Source organism: Salvelinus alpinus, chromosome 10 (assembly GCF_045679555.1).
Source record: "Salvelinus alpinus chromosome 10, SLU_Salpinus.1, whole genome shotgun sequence".
Taxonomy (NCBI): domain Eukaryota; kingdom Metazoa; phylum Chordata; class Actinopteri; order Salmoniformes; family Salmonidae; genus Salvelinus; species Salvelinus alpinus.
The window spans coordinates 47,941,945-47,966,609 of record NC_092095.1 but is presented as its reverse complement, the minus strand read 5'-3'; the positions used below and the strand labels follow the sequence as shown (position 1 = coordinate 47,966,609).

General features: G+C 44.8%; 2 protein-coding genes across 2 annotated transcripts in view; both read left to right on the top strand.

Moving 5' to 3' along the window:
- The window catches only part of LOC139532128 (tubulin beta-4B chain-like), a 394,248-nt gene that overhangs the window by 98,952 nt on the left and 270,631 nt on the right, over positions 1-24,665 (top strand). The window lies entirely within an intron of this gene.
- The window catches only part of LOC139532126 (alpha-1,6-mannosylglycoprotein 6-beta-N-acetylglucosaminyltransferase A-like), an 89,984-nt gene that overhangs the window by 30,072 nt on the left and 35,247 nt on the right, over positions 1-24,665 (top strand). The window contains exons 3-9 of the mRNA XM_071329317.1: positions 948-1,024; positions 2,730-2,819; positions 6,354-6,425; positions 7,986-8,147; positions 9,621-9,790; positions 15,295-15,429; positions 20,226-20,359. Coding sequence (XP_071185418.1) covers positions 948-1,024; positions 2,730-2,819; positions 6,354-6,425; positions 7,986-8,147; positions 9,621-9,790; positions 15,295-15,429; positions 20,226-20,359 — 840 coding nt within the window. The remainder of the gene's footprint in view (positions 1-947; positions 1,025-2,729; positions 2,820-6,353; positions 6,426-7,985; positions 8,148-9,620; positions 9,791-15,294; positions 15,430-20,225; positions 20,360-24,665) is intronic.

The following is a 24,665-nucleotide window of genomic DNA, read 5'->3' as shown; positions in this document are numbered from 1 at the left end:
ATGACGATGGGCATGATGACAGCCTTTCAGACAGCCCCCTGAGAAAATAGAGCCCTGTCTGAGCCTCATCACCACCTCTGTCATGTAACAGCCATTTCTGAATGGGACACCTTCTCCCAACCCTGGTGTCTTCATCCTCACAGGAATACGAGGGTAACATTTGTTGTTTTTGTGAAATCTAGAGAAACAAACAGTTGAAAAAGGGCAACCCTATTTCCTACATATGGAATAGCACCCAATCATTTTTGGACAAAAAACGATTGAAATGAGTCAACTTTTATTTATGGGAGATGCCATCACATTTTATTTTTTGCAGTGTGACTGTTCCCAGCACCCCATTCCATTGAAGCCTCTTAGTAGCCCTGGCATATCTAAACTCCACACGTCTGTTGTCGGTGTGAGGCGAGCTTATCTGAACCTGCGTCAGTCTGCTGTGTCAGGTATGGAAATCACACCACCGTATGCTCGGGCCAGGGGAACAGCATAGCCTCGTTGGCATCGTGTATCTGTTGCGGATGGATGGATGGATGGTACCATGTGGTCACACAAGTTACGTTACCTGTGCTCATGCTATTGGGAGAGAGCACACATCACATGCATACATATGTTGTTTCAATTCTGGGCCATGTTCAGTCTCTTCAAAATACCACCACCTCCCTGAGGATACATGGAATTACAGACGCAGTGAAGTCATTGGTTGTTCGGAGCTTTTTGATGTGTAAACCCAAAGTGTGTGTGTATTTTTGATGTGTCATACGCATACATGCCTGAGGCAGTGTGTATGTGCACAGGAGTGTGTTCATTCATGCGTGTGTATTGATCTCTCCGTGTCGTCTTTTTTATGTCAATTCCACACCTGCATGGTTTGCTTCCAACGCTGGTGCCTGACCTTATTGATCCCCTCCTCATCTCTGTTTTTCTCTCCTATCTCTCCTCTCTTTCCGCAGATCTGCTGAACGGCGCTCAGGAGAAATGTGAGCTTCCCCCCATGGACGGCTTCCCTCACTGTGAGGGCAAAGTCAAGGTGAGCGAGACGCACGCTCGCTCGCACCCACCCAATCACGTGCACACACACGCACCCAAGCACACACACACGCACCCAAGCACACACACACACACGCACCCAAGCACACACATGCGCACGCGCACACACACACACACACACACACACACACACACACACACACACACACACACACACACACACACACACACACACACACACACACACACACACACACACACACACACACACACACACACACACACACACACACACACACACACACAACCACCAGCAGCAGCAGTAATCACAGCACTCCAGCCCCAGGCCGGAGTCTGCCCGGGGCAGATACCGTCATATCATAAAGGCCATCTGCTCTGCGCGCTGCTCCCAAGCCTCCACTGGCACCAAGGAAAGGCCGATCACCATTTAAAAGAGCCAAAACAGGGCTCAAACAGGCTCCATAGCGGAAATAGATGAGTTGTTTTGTCCTATTTAGCCTCCGTTTGTCTCAAATGTCTATCTCCTTTCTCTTTTTTTATGGGATTATTTCAACCACATTACATCTCAAGTGTTTTATTGAGGTTAAATCAGAATGCAGCTTTTCAATGTATTCTGTTTGCGCGTGGCCTAAATGTTTCTGCTGATAAAACTGTCGGCTAGTAAAATAACTTCAGACAGTTTATTTTATTCCTCGGGCGCTTTTATGGGGTATGGTGGAAATCCCAGCTGTCACAGTGCTATATAATACTGTACATGGTACAAACTTCCTTCTGGCAACCTTTTCCATCCTGTTATTGTGCTCTGATGGATGGAATAATTATTATTTGAAAAATCTTTCAGAAGGTTTTTAGCAGGAACAAAAGACAAATTGAAGACTTCTTGCTCCTTCCCGATTACAATATACTTCGGAATTCATAAACCCCTGTAGAATACCTTTAAGTCAATTAGCTGCAAATTATGTTTTCAGCTGCCTTGCGTGACTCATTCCAGGGGATTTACTTGGGTGGCTGTCAATCTCAGTGGAATTAGTTCGGGCATTCTCATATAAACCTTCATCCACTCTGCATAGCCTAGTCATTGAAAAACAATGGGATGGAAATCCGATTTTAAAAATCCGATGGAAATTGCAGCGATGGAAAGAGGTAGGCTACGTCCCATATGGCAGCCTATTCCCTATGTACTGCACTACTTTTGACAAGGGCCCATAATGAATAGGGTGTCATTTGAGACTCAGCCTTAATGTGTCAGTGTTGGAGTGGAACACCATTATTCCTAACCCAGAATGTGTAAGTCATTGCCATATTCCCCCGTAGCCTTGGCCAAGTCGTAGCCCCACTCTGCTCCTTCACTCTGCTCCTTCACTCTGCTCCTTCACTGGGCTTCAGCAGACTGTTTTGCACATCTCTATCTGTGAACATCTGAAAACACTGTATTTTGCGGTTGAGTCTCGAAAAAACATCAGCCCATTGAACAAAAACACTTTTTCACTTTCAATGCTATTGACACTTTGCCCAGAGTCACATTTTTGTCACTGTTTCTTTGCTTATATTGCCTGGTTCTTTTTCTTGGATTGATGAGTCCTCACACACATACTTGGGTCTGGTCATATAGCTCAGAGCTTCTAGACATGGGATGGGAGGACTGGCCAAGGCATGTGGATTGATAGGCTATACTGGTACCTATTGTGTTCAGTCCTGATCAAGTCTCTCCTCCTCTTCCTCAGTGGATGAAGGACATGTGGCGGTCAGACTCATGCTACACCAACTACGGCGTGGACGGCTCCACCTGCTCCTTCTTCATATATCTCAGCGAGGTGAGTGAGTGTGTGTGTGTGTGTGTCCATGTGTGTTCTTGGTTGTTCATTTATGTTTGATCTACTCGTTGACATTCAGTGTTAACAGCCTGGGGGACGTGGAACTCCCCAGCTCTTTACGTATTCATCCACTGCATCTCCACGCGCCCTTGACGACTGAACTACACTGCTCAAAAAAATTAAGGGAACACTTAAACAACACAATGTAACTCCAAGTCAATCACACTTCTGTGAAATCAAACTGTCCACTTAGGAAGCAACACTGATTGACAATAAATTTCACATGCTGTTGTGCAAATGGAATAGACAACAGGTGGAAATTATAGGCAATTAGCAAGACACCCCCAATAAAGGAGTGGTTCTGCAGGTGGTGACCACAGACCACTTCTCAGTTCCTATGCTTCCTGGCTGATGTTTTGGTCACTTTTGAATGCTGGCGGTGCTTTCACTCTAGTGGTAGCATGAGACGGAGTCTACAACCCACACAAGTGGCTCAGGTAGTGCAGCTCATCCAGGATGGCACATCAATGCGAGCTGTGGCAAGAAGGTTTGCTGTGTCTGTCAGCGTAGTGTCCAGAGCATGGAGGCGCTACCAGGAGACAGGCCAGTACATCAGGAGACGTGGAGGAGGCCGTAGGAGGGCAACAACCCAGCAGCAGGACCGCTACCTCCGCCTTTGTGCAAGGAGGAGCACTGCCAGAGCCCTGCAAAATGACCTCCAGCAGGCCACAAATGTGCATGTGTCTGCTCAAACGGTCAGAAACAGACTCCATGAGGGTGGTATGAGGGCCCGACGTCCACAGGTGGGGTTGTGCTTACAGCCGAACACCGTGCAGGACGTTTGGCATTTGCCAGAGAACACCAAGATTGGCAAATTCGCCACTGGCGCCCTGTGCTCGTCACAGATGAAAGCAGGTTCACACTGAGCACATGTGACAGACGTGACAGTCTGGAGACGCCGTGGAGAACGTTCTGCTGCCTGCAACATCCTCCAGCATGACCGGTTTGGCGGTGGGTCAGTCATGGTGTGGGGTGGCATTTCTTTGGGGGGCTGCACAGCCCTCCATGTGCTCGCCAGAGGTAGCCTGACTGCCATTAAGTACCGAGGTGTGATCCTCAGACCCCTTGTGAGACCATATGCTGGTGCGGTTGGCCCTGGGTTCCTCCTAATGCAAGACAATGCTAGACCTCATGTGGCTGGAGTGTGTCAGCAGTTCCTGCAAGAGGAAGGCATTGATGCTATGGACTGGCCCGCCCGTTCCCCAGACCTGAATCCAATTGAGCACATCTGGGACATCATGTCTCGCTCCATCCACCAACGCCACGTTGCACCACAGACTGTCCAGGAGTTGGCGGATGCTTTAGTCCAGGTCTGGGAGGAGATCCCTCAGGAGACCATCCGCCACCTCATCAGGAGCATGCCCAGGCGTTGTAGGGAGGTCATACAGGCACGTGGAGGCCACACACACTACTGAGCCTCATTTTTACTTGTTTTAAGGACATTACATCAAAGTTGGATCAGCCTGTAGTGTGGTTTTCCACTTTAATTTTGAGTGTGACTCCAAATCCAGACCTCCATGGGTTGATAAATTTGATTTCCATTGATAATTTGTGTGTGATTTTGTTGTCAGCACATTCAACTATGTAAAGAAAAAAGTATTTAATAAGAATATTTCATTCATTCAGATCTAGGATGTGTTATTTTAGTGTTCCCTTTATTTTTTTGAGCAGTGTATTTACTTGTGAGTTTACTTGTGAGTCATTTTTTTCTAGGTGTTAATATGGAAACATGTACTGTAGCTTTCTGATGACCTTAGCGAGTAGGGTACGCACATGCAAACACCACACTTGAGATTTAAAGCCCATTTATACCGTAGCATTCACAAATAAGGTTTGTCCTTTGGTGGTCAATGAGAAGCTCATTGCTAAGTAGCAATGACTGAACTGAAGTTTGTTTTAATCAAACTCAAGTCCCTGACTCTTTATGCTGATTATTCTTGGTCAGATATGGGAGCTGGTCAGATATGGGAGCTGGTCAGATATGGGAGCTTATAAATGTTGTATCGGTTGAGATCAGTGCTTGGGGGAAGAACCGTGCAATGTCATGCTTGGGGGAAGAACCGTGCAATGTCATGCTTGGGGGAAGAACCGTGCAATGTCATTTTACTCTACTGAAAAAAACCTGTTGGGAAAGACATGCACCAAATTCATTAAAGGAAAACTCCACCCCAAACCTATATTCTGGTATTTGTTTCATTAGTCCATTGTTGACATAGTCCCAAAATGTTTTGCATGTCAGCAATCAAGATATATAACTTTCATAAAAAGCCAGTATGATGCATTTTGCATCATGGTGCAACACTCAGCATCATATGACACGAAATGCATAACACCGGCTGTATTTCTGTATTTTTTAAAGTTTATATATCTTGAGAACTTGATTGCTGACATATAAAACATTTTGGGACTGTGTGTGTGTGAGTGGAATTTTCCTTTAAGGGAGAGAGGGTGGCTGTGTACCAAATGTCATCCTATTCCCTATTTAGTACACCACTTTTGACTAGGGCCCATAGGGAACCCTTAGGTATGCAGCCAGTGAGAAGTCTGAGCAGTGAGACAGTTCTCTATCACCGAGCATTTTACTGCACTCAAGTCAGTGTGACCTGCTTTCACCATGGCGATATGCATGTATTTCCATATAGTATCAGCTTTGTTCTTTCCCTCTCTGCCTCTCTCACGCGTTCTGTCTGGCACTCACGCACGCAATGCACCCTCCTCAGAGTGAGGAGGCATTTGGGATGTAGCCTAATTTCCCATGCTCAGAGTGGACAGCCAGACGGATGGCCCCAACGTTGGGGCTGTCACAGCTAAAACCCCAGCCTCCATTTTAAGGGCCAGTTGTAGTGTATCAGGGTTCCACTGGTTGCCTCACTGGCTCAGTTAGTGAATGAGGTTGATTGAGGCTTAATTGATTAAGAGTTTATCCAAATGGCACCCTATCCCCAATGTAGTGAACTACTTTTGGCCAGAGCCCTACACCCTATCAGCCAGACACCCCCCAAAATAGTGCACTATATAGGGAATAGGATGTCATTACAGTACATGACTATCTCTGTATCTGCACTCAACGGTGAGGCTGGTCCCACCATAGCTAGTTGATGCATCAACCCGCCCCCCCCCCCCCCCCCCAGAACCTCTGAAGTGAGAACAAAGCGAGCCAGGCCTCTGTCAGCATGACATCTGCTTTCACTGAAATAATTACCTGCCTAATGCTTGCCTGATTTGCTTCCTAGGCTTGCATCCCAAATGTTACACTATTTCCTATATAGTCACATCTGGTCATAAGTAGTGCACTTTATAGAGAAGAGGGTGCCATTTTGGACACAACCCTAGTGTCCTTTCCTCCCTCCCTCGACCCTGTGTCCTCTCTCTCCTCTTCGTTGGCAGAGTTCACAGGCCCCATATGAATCACTCTGTCACATTTTCCATCTCAGTTCCTTCTGATGTTATGTTCTGATGTTAATGTCATTTTAGGTGGAGAACTGGTGCCCGCGTCTACCGTGGAGAACCAAGACATTGAATGAGGAGGCCGACCGGAGGGGCCAGGTGAGTGTCTGAACTGAAGGGCTTTCCACACTGCCAAGCCGAGACAAACTGAGTATAGTTGCTGGAAAGGACAACAGGAAAATAAAATATTACAGCCAACACAGTTTGGTTCAGGTTGACACCATGTGAAAATGACAATGTGATAAGAAAATATCTTAAAACACTGTAGTGAAAAGGGCATAATTGCCAGTCTCTGCACCCTGCTGAAAGACCAACAGCCTGGCCAGTCCTTTTCACTCTCACCCCTCTGGGGACTGGCCAGACAGAATACCAGGCCTGAAGACAAATTCCAAGTCACGAGGTCATTGAATTGCTTTTATAATGTTATGACATCATGTGCTCTTTAGAAATGACCTCTTCCGCTTGTCTTTTAGCTCAAATGGTATCGACTAATGCATAAGCAATGTTAGTGCACATAGGCTAACACACACACACACACACTGTCTGAAGAGTAGAGTCACTCCAGTGATTCCGCTAGTAACTGACTATAGAGCGGGAGAGGATTTATACCATGATGCCTGTCGCCATGCCAATGGGCACTCGCTCAAATCTCCCTACAGGGCCGTCTGAGCTCAGAGCTCCGGGCGTGGCTCGTCGTTATTGGCTTTAAATATTACTCCGCTCCCGGTTATGGATAATGCGATAAGTCCAAATTGAATACTCTTTGCCCCCCTTTGGATATGTCAACATGAGTGATCCTTTTGTCTTTGAGATCACCGTTGATGGTGGTTGTGATTTTTTTGTTGTTGACCAGGGCCCATACGCTATGGTCAAAAGTAGTGCACTATATAGGGAATAGGATGCCATTTGGGACACAGCCCCAGAACTTCTCTTTCTCTCCCAGTGATTTCCTGTCCTGATGAGGGATCGTAATACACTGCCAGAGCGTTGTTAGTGCGTTGTTTCCCCAGCTTTAGCAGCTGTTAATGGCAGGCAGGGCTGCATCTCAACCAAGCCGGCTTTCTTAAATATTGACCCGAGAGAAGCTGAGAAATGTGTAGATTGCTATCATTGCATTCCAGCATTCAATGAGGAGCCATATGTCTTTGTAATGCAAATAGCGCCTGGCAGAACTTGGCACTTTGTAGCTTAAGTGTTTTAAGTTGATGAGAATCCTCTTTATATCCTGTATGTTGTGACCGATCCCTTCAAGTGAATCGATGGATTTCGATACCAATGTGCGTGTTGGAGATTGACAGCATTACAGAATCACTGATCTACAAATGACCTCAAACCCTACATAACAACTCATTATGTAATGAAGATTAGCGATTCTCTGCCTCTTTGCTCAAACTGATCACGACAAACACAATTGGGCGTGCTCGTTTGTCATCGTCCTGTGCCCCAGGTGGGTGGAGATTTCACTTTAGTCTAAAATGTGCACACTCCGCCCACCTGGGGCTTCTGCCGATCCAAAACAAAAGTGCCTACTGACTGTATACCTACCCCCTTTCAGATGCTAACATTCTCCTTCTATAGGGTAAACCTTGAAAGAGGTTAATGGGTTAAACCATAACGCCTAAAGAGTAGGAGTGTCTAAATTGTGTTGTGTCTTCCTAGTCGGAGATCCGGACGAGCTTCGAGGAGCTATATCGGGTCATGTCTCGGCGAGAAGAGTTCCGCTGGATGATGCTCCGGATCAAGCGCATGGAAGACCCCTGGATCAACGCCATCCGCGCCCTGGCTGCCAAGCAGAACCTGGCCAAGCGCAAGAGGAAGAAGGTAGGACACGGACACACTCACAAACACGTACTCATGTGCACGCACGCACACACATACTCATGCAAGCTTGCACTTACACACTTGCACGCACGCACGCACTCACACACACAAACACACCTCCGAAAATATATTATCTACTTGGACAAGAGAACAGAATCAGCCCATGCCTTTCTGAACTGAGAAATTTTAAACACGGAAAGTCCATTGTGTTCTGGGTAGCTACCTGGCCCCAACGATTAATAATGGAGGTTTCAGTTCCCTAGTGATCTTCAGGACTTCAGGATCTTCAGAATTCACCTCCACCTCTTTCTGACTATACGGCTTCGAACAGTATGGATATGACATATGGTGAGAGCCCTACTCCCTCTAGTTAGAGTGGAACAAAGTCTCTTGCACCTGAAACTCCAATTCTTCACTTTGTTCCAGAAGTGATTGGTGTAAGCATTGGCTTGAGTGAGCAAGAGTACGCTTTGGGAGAAGTGTGGGGAATCGGGACTCAGCCCAACCTCTATCATGCCAAACGCTCAGAGCAGGAACAAATAAGCCTGATCCCAGATCTCTTTGTGCTGTTTTGCCAACTTGGAGCCAACTTGGCAAGACTGCACAAACAGATCTTTTTATATTATTACAGTCATAATCCTATCTCTACCCATGAATTCCTGAACAATATTTTAAATTGAACCTTTATTTAACTAAGCAAGTCAGTTAAGAACAAATTCTTATTTACAATGACGGCCTACCAAAAGGCAAAAGGCTTCCTACGGGGGCCTGGGATAAAACATTTTTTATAAATATAGGACAAAATGCAATGCACCTTAGTGATTGCGGTTCCGTCCCAAATTGCACCCTATCCCCTACATAGTTTATTATGGGAACTGGTCAAAAGTAGTGCACTATATAGGGAATAGGGTGCTGTTTGGGATGCATTATTGTGGCTGGCTAACACAGCAGCTGAAAGTGTGTTCAGATGTCCATAGAAAGCACAGAACATTTTAATGTTGGATTCTCTCCTGTGTCTGTGTGTTCCCTGGTGAATAGAAGGAGACTTGTGCGCTCTGATGTTAATAATGATACGTCTTCTGTGGAGTGCATCTTTGACGTACATTCTGCTACGTTTGAATAGGGAAAATTCCTTATTGCATTTTTCCAACCCATTGAATTGCGTTTGGATTACTTCATGAACTAAAGACGCACACCCAGATGGTTGGCGATGTGCCCAACATACTTGAAAAAGAAAACAGAAAGTTGCACACTATATTACACCCAGTGATTTTATTGGGTTCCAGTAATAGTGTATGAATTTTTTATATGTTGATAATATCCCATTCCCATAAATGTTTGTATTGATAGCCCCGTTGGGAATCAAACTCTCATCCCTGTCATTGCTAGCGCCATGCTCTAACCAACTGAGCCACAATGAGAAACAGTAGATTTAAACTGAACTGACACTCTATACCCCTCTCTCTCCATCAGATCCTGGTGCACCTGGGCCTGTTGACCAAGGAGTCGGGCTTCAAGATTGCAGAGAACGCCTTCAGTGGGGGCCCCCTGGGGGAGCTGTTGCAATGGAGTGACCTCATCACCACCCTCTACCTGCTGGGCCACGACGTACGCATCTCTGCCTCCCTGGCCGAGCTCAAAGAGTGAGTCCGTTGAGTGTGTGTGTGTGCACCCCTCGGACACATCTGGGTGGTGTTCAGTGCGGAGTACCGTAGCAAAACGGTTAAAATGTTTTCCAACGTAAAATTATAAAGAGCGTTTCTTATTGAACAATTCTAGGATCATAATGAATAAGATCATATGGACAGGTTGGGACTTCATCCTAGATCATCAGCACTCCTACTCTGAGACGCTTTATGGATACAGGCCCAGGTCTCCCCTGTCCATGTAGTCTTATTCATTGTGATCTAAAATGCAAAACTGATCCTAAATCAGCAGCACTTCTACTCTGAGATGCTTGATACATACAGCGCCAGGTATTACCTCCCCAAGGTCACCTATGGAATGAGCAGAAGTATAACTTCACAATACAGCTAAAGCTAGTGCAACGTGAGGTGGTTGCAACCCACCTGCAAAAACTTCCACATGTTCTTTGTGTACTCTAGTCCTGCTTTGTTAGGTAAAACCTGTCTTGTATTACTTCCTACTTGAATAATCAAATCAAATCAAACTTTATTTGCCACATGCGCCGAATACAACAACTGTAGACTTTACCGTGAAATGCTTACTTACAAGCCCTTAACCAACAGTGCAGTTCAAGAAGAAGAAAATATTTACCAAGTAGGCTAAAATAAAAAGTTACACAACAAGAATAACTATAACGAGGCTAAATACATGGCGCTCCGGTACCGCTTGCCGTGTGGTAGCAGAGAAAACAGTCTATAACTTGGGTGACTGGAGTCTCTGACTATTTTATGGGCTTTCCTCTGACACCACCTATTATATAGGTCCTGGATGGCAGGAAGCTTGACCCCAGTGATGTACTGGGCCGTTCACACTACCCTCTGTAGCGCCTTACGGTCAGATGCCGAGCAGTTGCCATACCAGGCGGTGATGGAACCGGTCAGGATGCTCTCGATGGTGCAGCTGTAGAACCTTTTGAGGATTCTGGGGGCCCATGCCAAATCTTTTCAGTCTCCTGAGGGGGAAAAGGTTTTGTTGTGCCCTCTTCACGACTGTCTTGGTATGTTTGGACCATGATAGTTTGTTGGTGATGTGGACACCAAGGAACTTGAAGCTCTCAACCTGCTCCACTACAGCCCCGTCGATGTTAATGGGGGCCTGTTCGGCCCGCCTTTTCCTGTAGTCCACGATCAGCTCCTTTGTCTTGCTCACATTGAGGGAGAGGTTGTTGTCCTGGCACAATACTGCCAGTTCTCTGACCTCCCTATAGGCCGTTCCATCGTTGTTGGTGATCAGGCCTACCGCTGTTGTGTCTTCAGCAGCAGCAGGTAGCCTAGTGGTTAGAGCATTGGGCCAGTAACCCAAAGGTTGCTCGTTCGAATCCTCGAGCTGACAAGGTAAAAATGTGCCATTCTGCCCCTGAACAAGGCACTGTTCCTAGGCCATCATTGTCAATAAGAATTTGTTCTTAACTGACTTGCCTAGTTAAATAAAGGTAAAAAAAAACAAAAACACGCGATGACGGTGTTTGAGTCATGTTTGGCCACACAGTCGTGGGTGAACAGGGAATACAGGAGGGGTAGTCGATGAACAGCATTCTCACATAGGTGTTCTTTTTGCCCAGGTGAGAAAGGGCGGTGTGGAGTGCAATTGAGATTGCTTCATCTGTTGGGGCAGTATGCGAATTGGAGTGGGTCTAGGGTGTCCGGGAGGATGCTGTTGATGTAAGCCATGACCAGCCTTTCAAAGCACTTCATGGCTACCGATGTGAGTGCCACGGGGCGGTAATCATTTAGGCAGGTTACCTTCGCTTCCTTGGGCACAGGGACTATGGTGGTCTGCTTGAAACATGTAGATATTACAGACTCGGTCAGGGAGAGGTTGAAAACACTTGACAGTTGGTCCGCGCATGCTTTGAGTACACATCCTTGTAACCTGTCTGGCCCTGCGGGTTTGTGAATGTTGACCTGTTTAAAGGTTTTATTCACATCGGCAACCGAGAGCGTTATCACACAGTCATCCAGAACAGCTGGTGCTCTCGTGCATGCTCCAGTGTTGCTTGCCTCGAAGCGAGCATTAAAGGCATTTAGCTCGTCTGGTAGGCTCGCGTCACTGGGCAGCTCGCATCTGGGTTTCCCTTTGTAGTGCGTAATAGGTTTCAAGCCCTGCCACATCCGACGAGCGTCAGAGCCAGTGTATTAGGATTCAATCTTAATCCTGTATTGACGCTTTGCCTGTTTGATGGTTTGTCTGAGGGCATAGCGGGATTTCTTATAAGCGTCCGGATTAGTGTAATGCTCCTTGCGGATGTTGCCTGTAATCCATACGTACAGTCACTGTGGGGACGACGTCATCAATGCACTTATTGATGAAGCCGATGACTGAGGTGGTGTATTCCTCAATGCCATTGGATGAATTCCAGTCTGTGCTAGCAAAACAGTCCTGTAGTGTAGCATCCGCGTCATCTGAACACTTACGTATTGAGCGAGTCACTGGTACTTCCTGCTTTAGTTTTTGCTTGTAAGCAGTTATCAGGAGGATAGAATTGTGGTCCAATTTGCCAAATGGAGGGTGGGGGAGAGCTTTGTATGCATCTCTCTGTGTGGAGTAAAGGTGGTCTAGGATTTTTTTTTTTCTGGTTGCACATGCTGGTAAACATTTGGTAAAACTGATTTAAGTTTGCCTGCGTTAAAGTCCCCGGCCACTAGGAGCGCCGCTTCTGTGTGATCATTTTCTTCTTTGCTTATGGCCTTAAAGAGTTGGTTGAGAGCGGTCTTAGTGCCAGTTTCGCTTTGTGGTGGTAAATAGACGGCTACAAATAAATCAGATGAGAACTCTCTTGGTAGATAGTGTGGTCGACAGCTTCTTTAATATTAGACATCGCGCACCAGCTGTTATTGACAAAAAGACACCAGAGGTAGCGTCTCTGTTCTGCCGTTGCATGGAAAATCCCGCCAGCTCTATATTGTGAGTTTTTACTTTCAGCCACGTCTTGGTGAAACATAAGATGTTACAGTTTTTAATGTCCCGTTGGTAGGATAATCTTAATAGTAGGTCATCAATTTTATTTTCTAACGATTACACGTTAGCAAGGAGAATGTAAAGCATTGGGAGTTTACTCGCTCGCCTCCGGATTCTCAGAAGGATCCCCGATCTATGTCCCCTTTTCTGGCGTCTTTTCTTCACGCAAAAGGCGTGGATCTGGGCCTGTTCCAGTGAAAGCAGGATATCCTTCTCGTCGGACTCGTTAAAGGAAAACGAGTCTTTTTCTTCCAGTCCGCGGTGAGTAATCGATTTTCTGATGTCCAGAAGTTATTTTCGGTCGTAAGAGACGGTAGCAGTAACATTATGTACGTAATACGTTTTTTTTTTTTTTTGTTACGCCAAAAAAATAACAAGATTGCACAATTTGTTGGGAGAATGTAAAACGTCAGCCATGTTCTTCGGCGCCAGTTGTTTAACTTCTACCGAGTCAGAAACCCGGATCCGGGAGCACCCCCCACCCCCCACCAGTAAAAAAGCTGAATAGCATAGCTAGCATAGCGTCACAAGTAAATAGTAGCATCTAAATATCATTCAATCACAAGTCCAAGATACCAGATGAAAGATCCACTTCTTGTGAATCCAGTAATCATTTCTGATTTTTAAAATGTTTTACAGGGAAGACACAATATGTAAATCTATTAGCTAACCACGTTAGCAAAAGACACCATTTTTCTTTGTCCACCAGTAGCTATCACCAATTCGGCCAAATAAAGATATTGATAGCCACTAACCAAGAAAAAACCTCATCAGATGACAGTCTGATAACATATTTATTGTATAGGATAGTTTTTGTTAGAAAAATGTGCATATTTCAGGTAGAAATCATAGTTTACAATTGCACCCACCATCACAACTCGACTAGAATAAATACAGAGAGCAACGTGTATTACCAATTTACTCATCATAAAACATTTCATAAAAATAGACAAAGCATAGCAATGGAAAGACACAGATCTTGTGAATTCAGACAATATTTCAGATTTTCTAAGCGTTTTACAGCGAAAACACAATAAATCGTTATATTAGCATACCACATGTGCAAACGTTACCCCAGCATGAATCCAAGGCAAGGGGAGCGATAACGTTATGATCACCAAAATATATAAATTTTTTCACTAACCTTCTCAGAATTCTTCCGATGACAGTCCTGTAACATCATATTACAACATACATATAGAGTTTGTTCGAACATGTGCATATTTAGCCACAAAAAAACGTGGTTATACAATGAGAATAGTAGCAAAACTCGCCTGAAAATGTCGGGCGCTATATTTGAGAGTGATCTAGTCTAATCGATAGCTAATCATAAACTTGACTAAAAAATACAGGGTTGACAGGAATCGAAAGACAAATTAGTTCTTAATGCAATCGCTGACTTACATTAGTAAAATTATCCTTACTGTGCAATACCGGGTCCGCCAAGCGAAGCTACACATAACAAAATGGCGACATATGCGTTTAAAATTTTTCAACAGAACAGCGATTTATCATCATAAATAGTTCTTACTGTGAGCTGTTCTTCCATCAGTATCTTGGGCAATGTATCCTTTCTTGGGTCTAATCGTCTTTTGGTCGAAAGATGTCCTCTTGTCCCGTCGAAATGGCCAATAACGTTCGGTATGTACAGGAAACGTGCCCAGCTCATGGAAGGGTGTCACAAATAAATGCCTCAAAATCGCACTAAACGGATATAAATTGCTATAAAACGGTTTAAATTAACTACCTTATGATGTTTTTAACACCTATAACAAGTAAAAACATGACCGGCGATATATTACTGGCTAAACCAAGGCTTGGAAAGAGGTCGGTCCAACGTCCTTCTCGCGTCGAGCGCAGGGTCCAAAGGAAAGCTACTTCCGGTCTTTTGTGTTTTATACGGGCCCTGATTGCGCAATCGACTCCATTCAAATTGTCACCACTTACTGACATCTAGAGGAAGGTGTAGGCAGTGTTTGTATCCTCATAGCATTCACAGGGACATTAAAACTGACCTGGGACCAGAGGCCAAGATTTCTGAAATCTCACTCCCTGTCAGGAAAAGTGCTGTAGATAGAGTTCTGTACCACTCAGAGACATAATTCCAACGGTTATAGAAACTAGAGAGTGTTTTCTATCCAATAATAACAATAATATGCATATTGTACGAGCAAGAATTGACTACTAGGCAGTTTAATTTGGCAATGTCAAAAAAAATAGTGCTAACAGCACCCCCTATTGACAAAAGGTTAATAAGAGGGGTTTACTATGTGTAAACAATCCATAGCTTTCTTCTCTTTGTTTGTTGTGTGTTTACATGTTGTTGTTGCTCTCTTTTTTTAATATATTACAATACAACGTTATTGTCCATGTTACAGTGAATTTAAAACTGTTCTGAACCCCAGAGCCCTGGTCAAAAGTAGTGAACTATATAGAGGATTATGGTGCCATTTCAGATACACCCTGTGGGTCCTAATTAAGCCCACTCCCTCTCCTCGTGCAGGATCATGAGGAGAGTGATGGGGAACAAGTCCAGCTGCCCCACCCAGGGGGACAAGGTGGTGGAGCTCATCTACATTGACATTGTGGGCCTGACCCAGTTCAAGAAGACACTGGGGCCCTCCTGGGTCCACTATCAGTAAGTACTCCATATCTCCTCTGTGTGTGTGTGTGTGTGTGTGTGTGTGTGTGTGTGTGTGTGTGTGTGTGTGTGTGTGTGTGTGTGTGTGTGTGTGTGTGTGTGTGTGTGTGTGTGTGTGTGTGTGTGTGTGTGTGATAGTATTTATACACACCCATGTCATCCATAAGTTATGGGCTGGGACGTGTGATGTTTTCTTATTTTTTAAATTTTATTGAACCTTTATTTAACTAGACACGTCAGTTAAGAACACATTTTTATTTACAATGACGGCCTAACCCGGCCAAACCCTAGCCCGGAAGACGCTGGACCAATTGTGCGCAGCCCTATGGGACTCCCAATCACGGACGGTTGTGATACAGCCTGGAATCTAACCAGGGTCTGTAGTGATGCCTCTAGCACTGAGATGCAGTACCTTAGACCGCTGCGCCACTCGGGAGCATGTGTGATGTTGTTAATTTAGTTAGATGGAGATCTATCTGAGTCGTCATAAAATGTCTTAGTTCAAATATGAACATCCTAGTTTTTGTATCCAATGAGTTTCCTAGTATCCTCGTTTACGTCTGTGTCACTTGATGAGGTCTCTTTGGAATCCGCATCCTCCTTGCTGCTTTGACTAATTGGGAAGTGGTAACAGTGTCAGGCTCTTTGTCTGTGTCCCTCTGAGTCTCCCGAGGCTGTGTCCCTCCCTGTAGGATGCCAAGCCTTGCTGTGGCACGTTGTCAGAGTGTTCGCCCAATGCTCATTTACTGATTGGAGAGCAACGGAGAGAGGTTGGCGGGGTTAAAAGAGGCCTATTTCTTGCAGCTCATTTGATACCTGGTGGGGTAGCTATTCAGGTGACAAAGATCCAGGCACAGAGGGGGGGGACCAGATGTGATTTACACACTCATTAGCATCTGAATGAGAAGGCTGAAACCCAGGCTGGATTTACATTTTAGTAGATGCTCTTATCCAGAGAAACTTACAGTAGTGGGTACATACATTTTCATACTTTTTTCTCATACTTTTTTCTCATACTGGTCCCTTGTGGGGATTGGACCCACAACCCTGGCATTGCAAGCTCCATGCTCTACCAATTGAGTCACACGGGACCCCAGATCAGATTCGGGGGGCCATGCAGACCAGACCGAGGTGGGCCTGCTCCTCCTGCCTGTATGGGTGGATGAGTTTTTCTTCTGTAAGCCCCTATTTTTTTCAAGCTAACAAAAGTCTTCAGGTCTCATGCAAGGTTACTCATCAAGCAAGCTCACTATCATGAGAACCACCTCTGTTTCAATGGCTGCCATCAAACTGTTCTCTCTCACTGGGCTGAAATTGCATTATGTCTGAGCTCAATCGTTTGACGTCATGAAGGTAGGCCGTTTCCAGGGGAACATCAGGTCAAGGTCTTAACTCTTAATGGAGCAGTGGTCATGGTTGTGTCTGCTTTCTGCCCTCTCTCTATTGTGCGTGTGTGCACGTTTGTGTGCGTGTGTGTGTGCCCGAACGCACTTTTGCTCCACTGATAGGACATTCTGAACTGGCGCCTTGTGGTATTGTTCCTCTGATGTAGCCCATCGGTGTGGTTGGAGGTTGTTACGAGAACCGCCTTGTGAGAACAATAAGTCAGGTTCGCTAATAGCCCCAAGATTTCCTTTCTCGTGTCAACACTTTTTGTTGGTTTTGGATTTGCATCCTGTTTCATCTTGCTCTGAGGAAATTGACTGGGACTGCATCCCAAACGGCGCTCTATTCCCTATAATATGCATTTGTTTTGACCAAGGCCCTTGGTCAAAAGTAATGCGCTATTTAGGGAATAGGGAGCCGTTTGGGACACAGACTCAACCTTTTTACAGACGGTGTGGTCGTAATGCAGGATCCAGCTGGCATTTTCATGAGTGCATTGATTAATTCCTCGTTATACATATTGGTGAAGACATTTACATTTGGCCACTTCATTCCGTGTTGATTTTGTGATGTGCACTTCCTGGAAGGTTATAAGATGCCACTGTTTTACTGTAACTTCAGACAAAACTTCTGTTGAATGTGCATTTTAGATTTTTAAGCTGACGAGTCACGTCGTGGAACTGTTTTGGTCTCGCCCATAGTTATCTAATCCTGTCTTGTTTATGTTCTTCTTACATATGTCCTCTCCTTCCTCCTCCTTGTCTATCCAGCTCTTTACCTCCCCACTTAAAGTGATGCTCCAGAACTTTTGTAGAATTTCAGCCAGTTGTTTTGAAAGTGGTGCTCACGAGCCAAAACGGGTCCCTATTTTTTTTGGTGTACTACATCATCCAATTGTGTACTATGTGATTCATTACGTATGATATGTTATTTTTTGCAATTCCTATAATATGTTACAAATCCAATTCGTAAATGTTACAAATTTGTCGTGCTTAAGATCCTGGACTGCATCATTAAGTGTCTTTCATTTTCCAGCCTCTTCAGAACAGCTTCTAATATAGAACAATTCTACATTAATGTGGATGCTACCATGATTACGGATCGTCCTGAATGAATCGTGAATAATGATGAGTGAGAAAGTTACAGACGCACAAATATCATACCCCCAAGACATTCTAACCTCTCACCATTACAATAACAGAGGAGGTTAGCATTTTTGGGGGAGTATGATATTTATGCGTCTTAACTTTTCCACTCATCATTATTCAAGATTCGTTCAGGACTATCCATAATCATCGTAACATCCACATTAATGTAGAAGTGTTCAGAAACATATTATATTCTTATTTACAATAAAAGTGACTCCAAAATGACACAATACATTATTTACCATTAATTTCTATTGGGCACAAAATAATCATGGTAGCATCCACAGGAATATAGAAGTGTTAAAAAATGTATTCTATTCTTATTTACAATAAAACCTCATAGTCATTGTATCATTTCAAATCCAAAGTGCTGGAGTACAGGAGCCAAAACAACAACACATGTATCACTGTCCCAATACTTTTGGAGCTCACTGTAGTGCACTAGTTTTGACCAAAGCCCTATTGGACTCTTGTCAAAAGTAGTGCACTGCACTATATAGGGAATAGGGTGCCATTAGGGAGCAATCTTGAGTCTCAAGAGGGAAGAGAATTTGAGAGCGAGGATTGTGTTCCAAGGCCAAAGTGGAAGTGAGTGTGGTTGTTCAGGGCAGTGAAAGGACTGTAGGGAGAATTCCAGTGATCGGCTCAGCAGTATTAGTGGTTTTAGAATTTAATGAGGGCAGCCGCCTCTCCTGTCCTGTCACTCTTCTTCCCTCTCGCGCACACACACATGCAAGCAGGCACGCACGCACGCAGGCAGTCGCACGCAGGCAGTCGCACGCAGGCAGTCGCACGCAGGCAGTCGCACGCAGGCAGTCTCACGCAGGCAGTCGCACGCAGGCAGTCTCACGCAGGCAGTCTCACGCAGGCAGTCGCACGCAGGCAGTCGCACGCAGGCAGTCGCACGCAGGCAGTCGCACACAGGCAGTCGCACACACACACACACACACACACACACACACACACTCACTCACTCACTCACTCACTCACTCACTCACTCACTCACTCGCATACAGTCACATACACACATTCACTCGGTCTTTCTCTCTCTTTCTGTATCGATCTATGTATTGGTCTATCTCTCTTACACACTCTCACTGCAGAAAACCAATGCTTGCTTCAGTCATCGTATCAACTGTAATCATTATTTGCTGGCTATAATACGCTATCATTTCAGTTTGTCTAATTCTCAATACTACATGGAAATCATTATAAACACATGACTGATATCTTAAAGGCGACAGTTTTGTACTCCTTGCCACTGATCTGAACAATGTTTGAATTACAACCTTTGTCTCCAGTCTACGACAATCTCATTTGAAAGAGTATTTCACCTGAATCTCTCTTTCTCTCTCATCATCTCCTAAGAATGTTGTACTGCGCCTGACAATACCCAAGTGTCTCAAAAACAAAGAGATTTGCATGCTGTGGCTCTAGTCTCACTAGTCTTAAGTTTCCTCATTGTGAATCCATTTCCCATATTTCCTGAGCATCTTGAGAACACACACACTCACACTGTCTTTCTCTCTCTCTTTCTCACGCATGCACACACACCCACCCACCATCTGCGAAACATCTGCCTGGTCAGGAGTGGCCTTGCCTGGGCTCCCAGACTGAGCTTAGCCGGCCCCTCTGATACTCCTGGCTCCTCATCAATTTGATTAATACTCATTATTACACCACCACCCCGCCATGGGTCAATCAGATGAGTATGTTGGGCTCTGTCCAGAAGGATTAAAGATGGAAAGGAATAGTGGTGAAGCATAGCCAGGTGTTTATTTTTAGGCTTTGGACATTTTTTTTTTGGTGGGGGGGTGACTTATTATCTGAAAAAGTATGTGTCAGGGAGACTGAAAGATAGGGACTGAGAGAGGGTGACTGAAAGAGAGAGAGCTAGATAGATGGAGAGAGAGAGAGAAAGCTAAAGACTGAGAGGGGAGGGGCTGACAGAGAGGGACTGAGAGAAAGCGAGAGAGAAAAGGTCATGAATGTGTCATTCCATTCCACATGACATCCTTTCTCTGGTCCTCTAATTAGTCATGATGTGTAACCTTTACTGTTCCAGTCTGATCAGTAGGAAGCTCTCTCTGTGCTTTGTATACTATCTGTGACCATGCTGAAGGTGTGGAAAATATATGCATCATGTAATTCATTAACCATTTATTAGTGGTTGAGGCATACAGCTGGAAGTGTGTATTAATGCTATAATGCGGTGTGTATTACAGATGTATGCTAACACTATAATGTGGTGTGTGACAGGTGTATGCTGCGGGTTTTGGATTCCTTCGGCACAGAGCCCGAGTTCAACCACGCCCACTATGCTCAATCCAAGGGCCACAAGACCCCCTGGGGCAAGTGGAACCTCAACCCCCAGCAGTTCAACACCATGTTCCGTAAGTACCACCTCATGGTTCTGGCGTGCAGATCTAGGATCAGCTTCTCCTCCCCAATCCTAACCTTAACCATTTAGTGGGAGAAATTCAAAACTGACCCAAGATCAGCGTCTAGGGACAACTTCACCCTACTCCCACCTAATGACAGGGAATGTTCATAAGGCACCAAATGGAAGAAAATGGTCTAAAACAGTGAGGGGCAACCTGTACTCATCCAAGAAAAAGAAAAAACGTTTTTACATTTAATCTTTATTTAACTAGGCAAGTCAGTTAAGAACAAATTCTTATTTACAATGACGGCCTACACCGGCCAAACACGGTGGGCCAATTGTGCTCCGCCCTATGGGACTCCCAGTCATGGCTGGTTGAGATACAACCTGGATTCGAACCAGGGTGTCTGTAGTGACGCCTCAAGCACTGAGATGCAGTGCCTTAGACCGCTGCGCCACTCGGGAGCCCAATAAGACACACACATTTTTGTTTTCCGTTGCAAAACACGTAAAGTTTTCTGTTACATGCCCTAATGAACACGACCCAGGGGTGGGGAGGGAGACTCCACCACCCCAAGGGGTTTTAACCTTTTCCCCATGGCTGATGGAAAGTAAAATGTTACACAGAATGAATGAATACCCTTCTCCGGTCTCAGTTTCAGTGGTTTGGCCGACGTCAGGCTGGAATAGCAGACCAGCCTCAATAGACCCTTTATGTTGCGGATAGAGTATGCCATTCTCATACAACACAGGTCTTTTCATGTCATCCAGTTTACTAGCTGCGAGGGTTAGATGATATCTGTAACTAATCAAACGCACGTCGGTTACACCATGGGTCGAAATGAAACACAGATTTGTTTCGGTGCATTGGGCATGTTGTGTCCCCTTCTCTTGCCTATGGAGAAACATTCACCTTATCCTCAGCGTATTGTTTTATATCCTGTCATTACAGCTCTCTTTCCAGGCTTAGGGGAAGTCACTGTATCTCACACTTGTAGTTGTGTAACAACAACAACAATGGGGCTTGAATAAACAAAACTTGTATTTTCAATATGTTAACTCTGAGGGTTGGATTTCCTTCCATCCGAAGACTAAGATGTAACAGAGGACATTAAGACAAAGAAGGCGCCACGGGGAAATCAATCCTAGTCTTGGGTTCCATTCATTACCATTAAGTAGTCTTGCATAAATCACTGGATAAAGAGTGTAGACGAGGGAAAGCGATGAGACAGGAGAAAGCGCTCTGGCCAATGAGACAGGAGAGGGAAAGGGCTCTGGCCAATGAGACAGGAGAGGGAAAGGGCTCTGATCGCCCAGATCTGTTTGTGCTGTCTTGTCTCGCCTGACAGGAGTTATCAAGACAGCACAAACAGATATTTTAGGAACCAGGTTAGCCATGGAACATTTCCAATGTTGTTCTCCTCTCCAAAACCATAACAACATGTTCACATCTAGAATTGTTTCTCTGCTTCCGGCTAGGTACAGACTCTAGTCCCAGGCTTGTACTGAACAGTTACTATAGCCAGCTATATAACTTGTTCTTCATCCTCTGGTGTTGTTGTTGTACGCAATAAAACAAAAGGAAAGTCCTTTAGTCTCTGTCTCAGGAAAGAGTACATTCTGACAACCTTATAAGTTACTATTGTCTTTGTTTCGTTCCCATGTATATAATAGTAAGATTAAATCAGTTCACAATAGTGCTGAGCGATTAGTGCTTTTTGAGGTCTGTTCGGTTTCGGTTCAATTATTCAAAAAATAATCACTGTTTTTGATTTCGATTTCAATATAATTTCTTTTATATTAAATGTACTATGCATTATGTGGGTTGAATGCTGTAACAACACAGGATAAAACAATGAAAGTCCCATTATAGTAGTGACTGCCCATCACTTGTTAGCCATCATTTATTAACATTACTTTAATAAAATATATCAGTTGTGTATATTATATTTGCTTTATTTGATGACTTTATTTTTCATTCTAAGTCATCTCTATAAAGCTGCTTATGCAGTTTTGTAGTTCTTCAATGTAAATAAGGCACCCTTTGATAGTTGGTATTCAGTAGTCATAAATCACTTAGATCATGTATTTTCAGGTAGAGATACCGCGCGTTGCAACAGCTGCCCTCTATATTCCCCCTCACCGTCGCGCATTGTTCTCTCTTCCTTAGCAGGCTAAAAGAAACAGACAGGACAAGTAGATGTGCAATGGATTATGGTCATTGTAGTTAATTAACACGTGTGATGCGCTAAACCAGGGGTCCAGCGCCTTCTGGTTTTCTGTTCTACCTGATAATGAATTGCAGACACCTGGTGTCCCAGGTCTAAATCAGTCCCTGATTGCAAATATCCAGGAATTTTCAATAAACTCCCTGGTTTTCCCGAAATCCCGGTTGGAGGTTTTCCCAGAATCAGGAGGGAATATGCAGAAAGTCTGAAATACTCCAACCAGGATTTCTGGAAAAGCAGGGAATTTATTAAAAGTTCCCGGAATTTTTACAACCCTACAGGTATGTCGTATCAAGACGCTAAATAAACAGCATGATCGTTACACAGGTGCCCCTTTATGCTGACAATAAAAGGCCACTCCAAAATGTGCAATTTTGGCACACAACACAATGCCAAAGATGTCTGAAGTTTTGAGGGAGTGTGCAATTGTTATGCTCACTGCAGGAATGTCCACCAGACCTGTTGCCAGAGAATTAAATGTTCATTTCTCTACCATAATTTGGGTCGAGAATTTGCCAGTATGTCTAACTGGTCTCACAACCGCAGACCACGTGTAACCACGCCAGTCCAGGACCTCCACATCCGGCTTCTTCACCTGCGGGATCGCCTGAGACCAGTCACCCAGACAGCTGATAAAACTGTGGGTTTGCACAACCAAAGAATTTCTGCACAAACTGTCAGAAACCATCTCAGGGAAGCTCATCTGCGTGCTCGTCGTCCTCACCAGGGTCTTGACCTGACTGCAGTTTGGCGTCGTAACTGACTTAAGTGGGCAAATGCTCACCTTCGATGGCCACTGGCACACTGGAGAAGTGTGCTCTTCACAGATGAATCCTGGTTTCAACTGTACCGGACAGATGGCAGACAGCGTGTATGGTGTTGTGTGGGTGAGCGGTTTGCTGATGTCAGGTTGTGAACACAGTGCTCCATGGTGGTGGGGTTATAGTTGGGCAGGCATAAGCTACGGACAGCAAATACATTTGCATTTTACTGATGGCAATTTTAGTGCACAGAGATGCCTCCATCACCTCATGTTTCAGCATGATAATGCACAGCCCCATGTCTGTACACAATTCCTGGAAGCTGAAAATGTCCCAGTTCTTCCATGGCCTGCATAATCACCAGAGATGTCACCCATTGAGCATTTTTGGGATTCTCAGGATCGACGTGTACGTCAGAGTGTTCCAGTTCCCGACAATATCCAGCAACTTCGCACAGTCATTGAAGAGGAGGGGTACAATACTCCACAGCCACAATCAACAGCCTGGTCAACTCTATGCGAAAGAGATGTCACGCTGCATGAGGCAAATGGTCACACCAGATACTGACTGGTTTTCTGATCCACACCCCTACCTTTTTTGCAAGGTATCTGTGACCAACAGATGCATGTCTGTATTCCCCGTCATGTGAATTCCATCTATGTTTATTTAGCCATTATTTAACTAGGAAAATTCGTTAAGAACAAATTCTTATTTACAATGACGGCCTAATGAATTGATTTCAATTGACTGATTTCCTTATTTGAACTGCAACTCAGTAAAATTGTTAATTGTTGCATGTTGCGTTTATATTTTTGTTCCGTGTACATATCTGACAAATGTGATACTTTTTCTATCACGCAAATGAAGCCAGCTGGTACATGCAGGTTATTCATTGTCTGTAGTGAGATTTGATGATTGGTTTGGAACCAGTCACACTCCCTGTTCACACGGGAAAGAGATTCTTTCTGCACGATGCCCTCCCAGTTGGCGAATGTGTGACTGACCAACTACACCAAGGGCCTGAGCAGGCCCTTCAAGGGTCCTGTTTCACTGGCCTGAATAGTGTGTGTGTGTGTGTGTGTGTGTGTGTGTGTGTTTGAGGGGTCCGCTGGAACACTCTCCTACATCTATCCCCGGCCATCCATCTGTACAGTTATAAACAGGCAAAGGGATTAACACACCCCCTTCAGTGAGCAAATGTTTCCCCTGCTCTTGCTCCAGCTGGTACATGGCTTAGCCTGGCTGTTCTGTTACTCTGGCTCTTGGCTTCCATCACCTGCCCAGGGCTGGCAGACACAAACACATGCAAGTCCATTTCCAAGTGGAC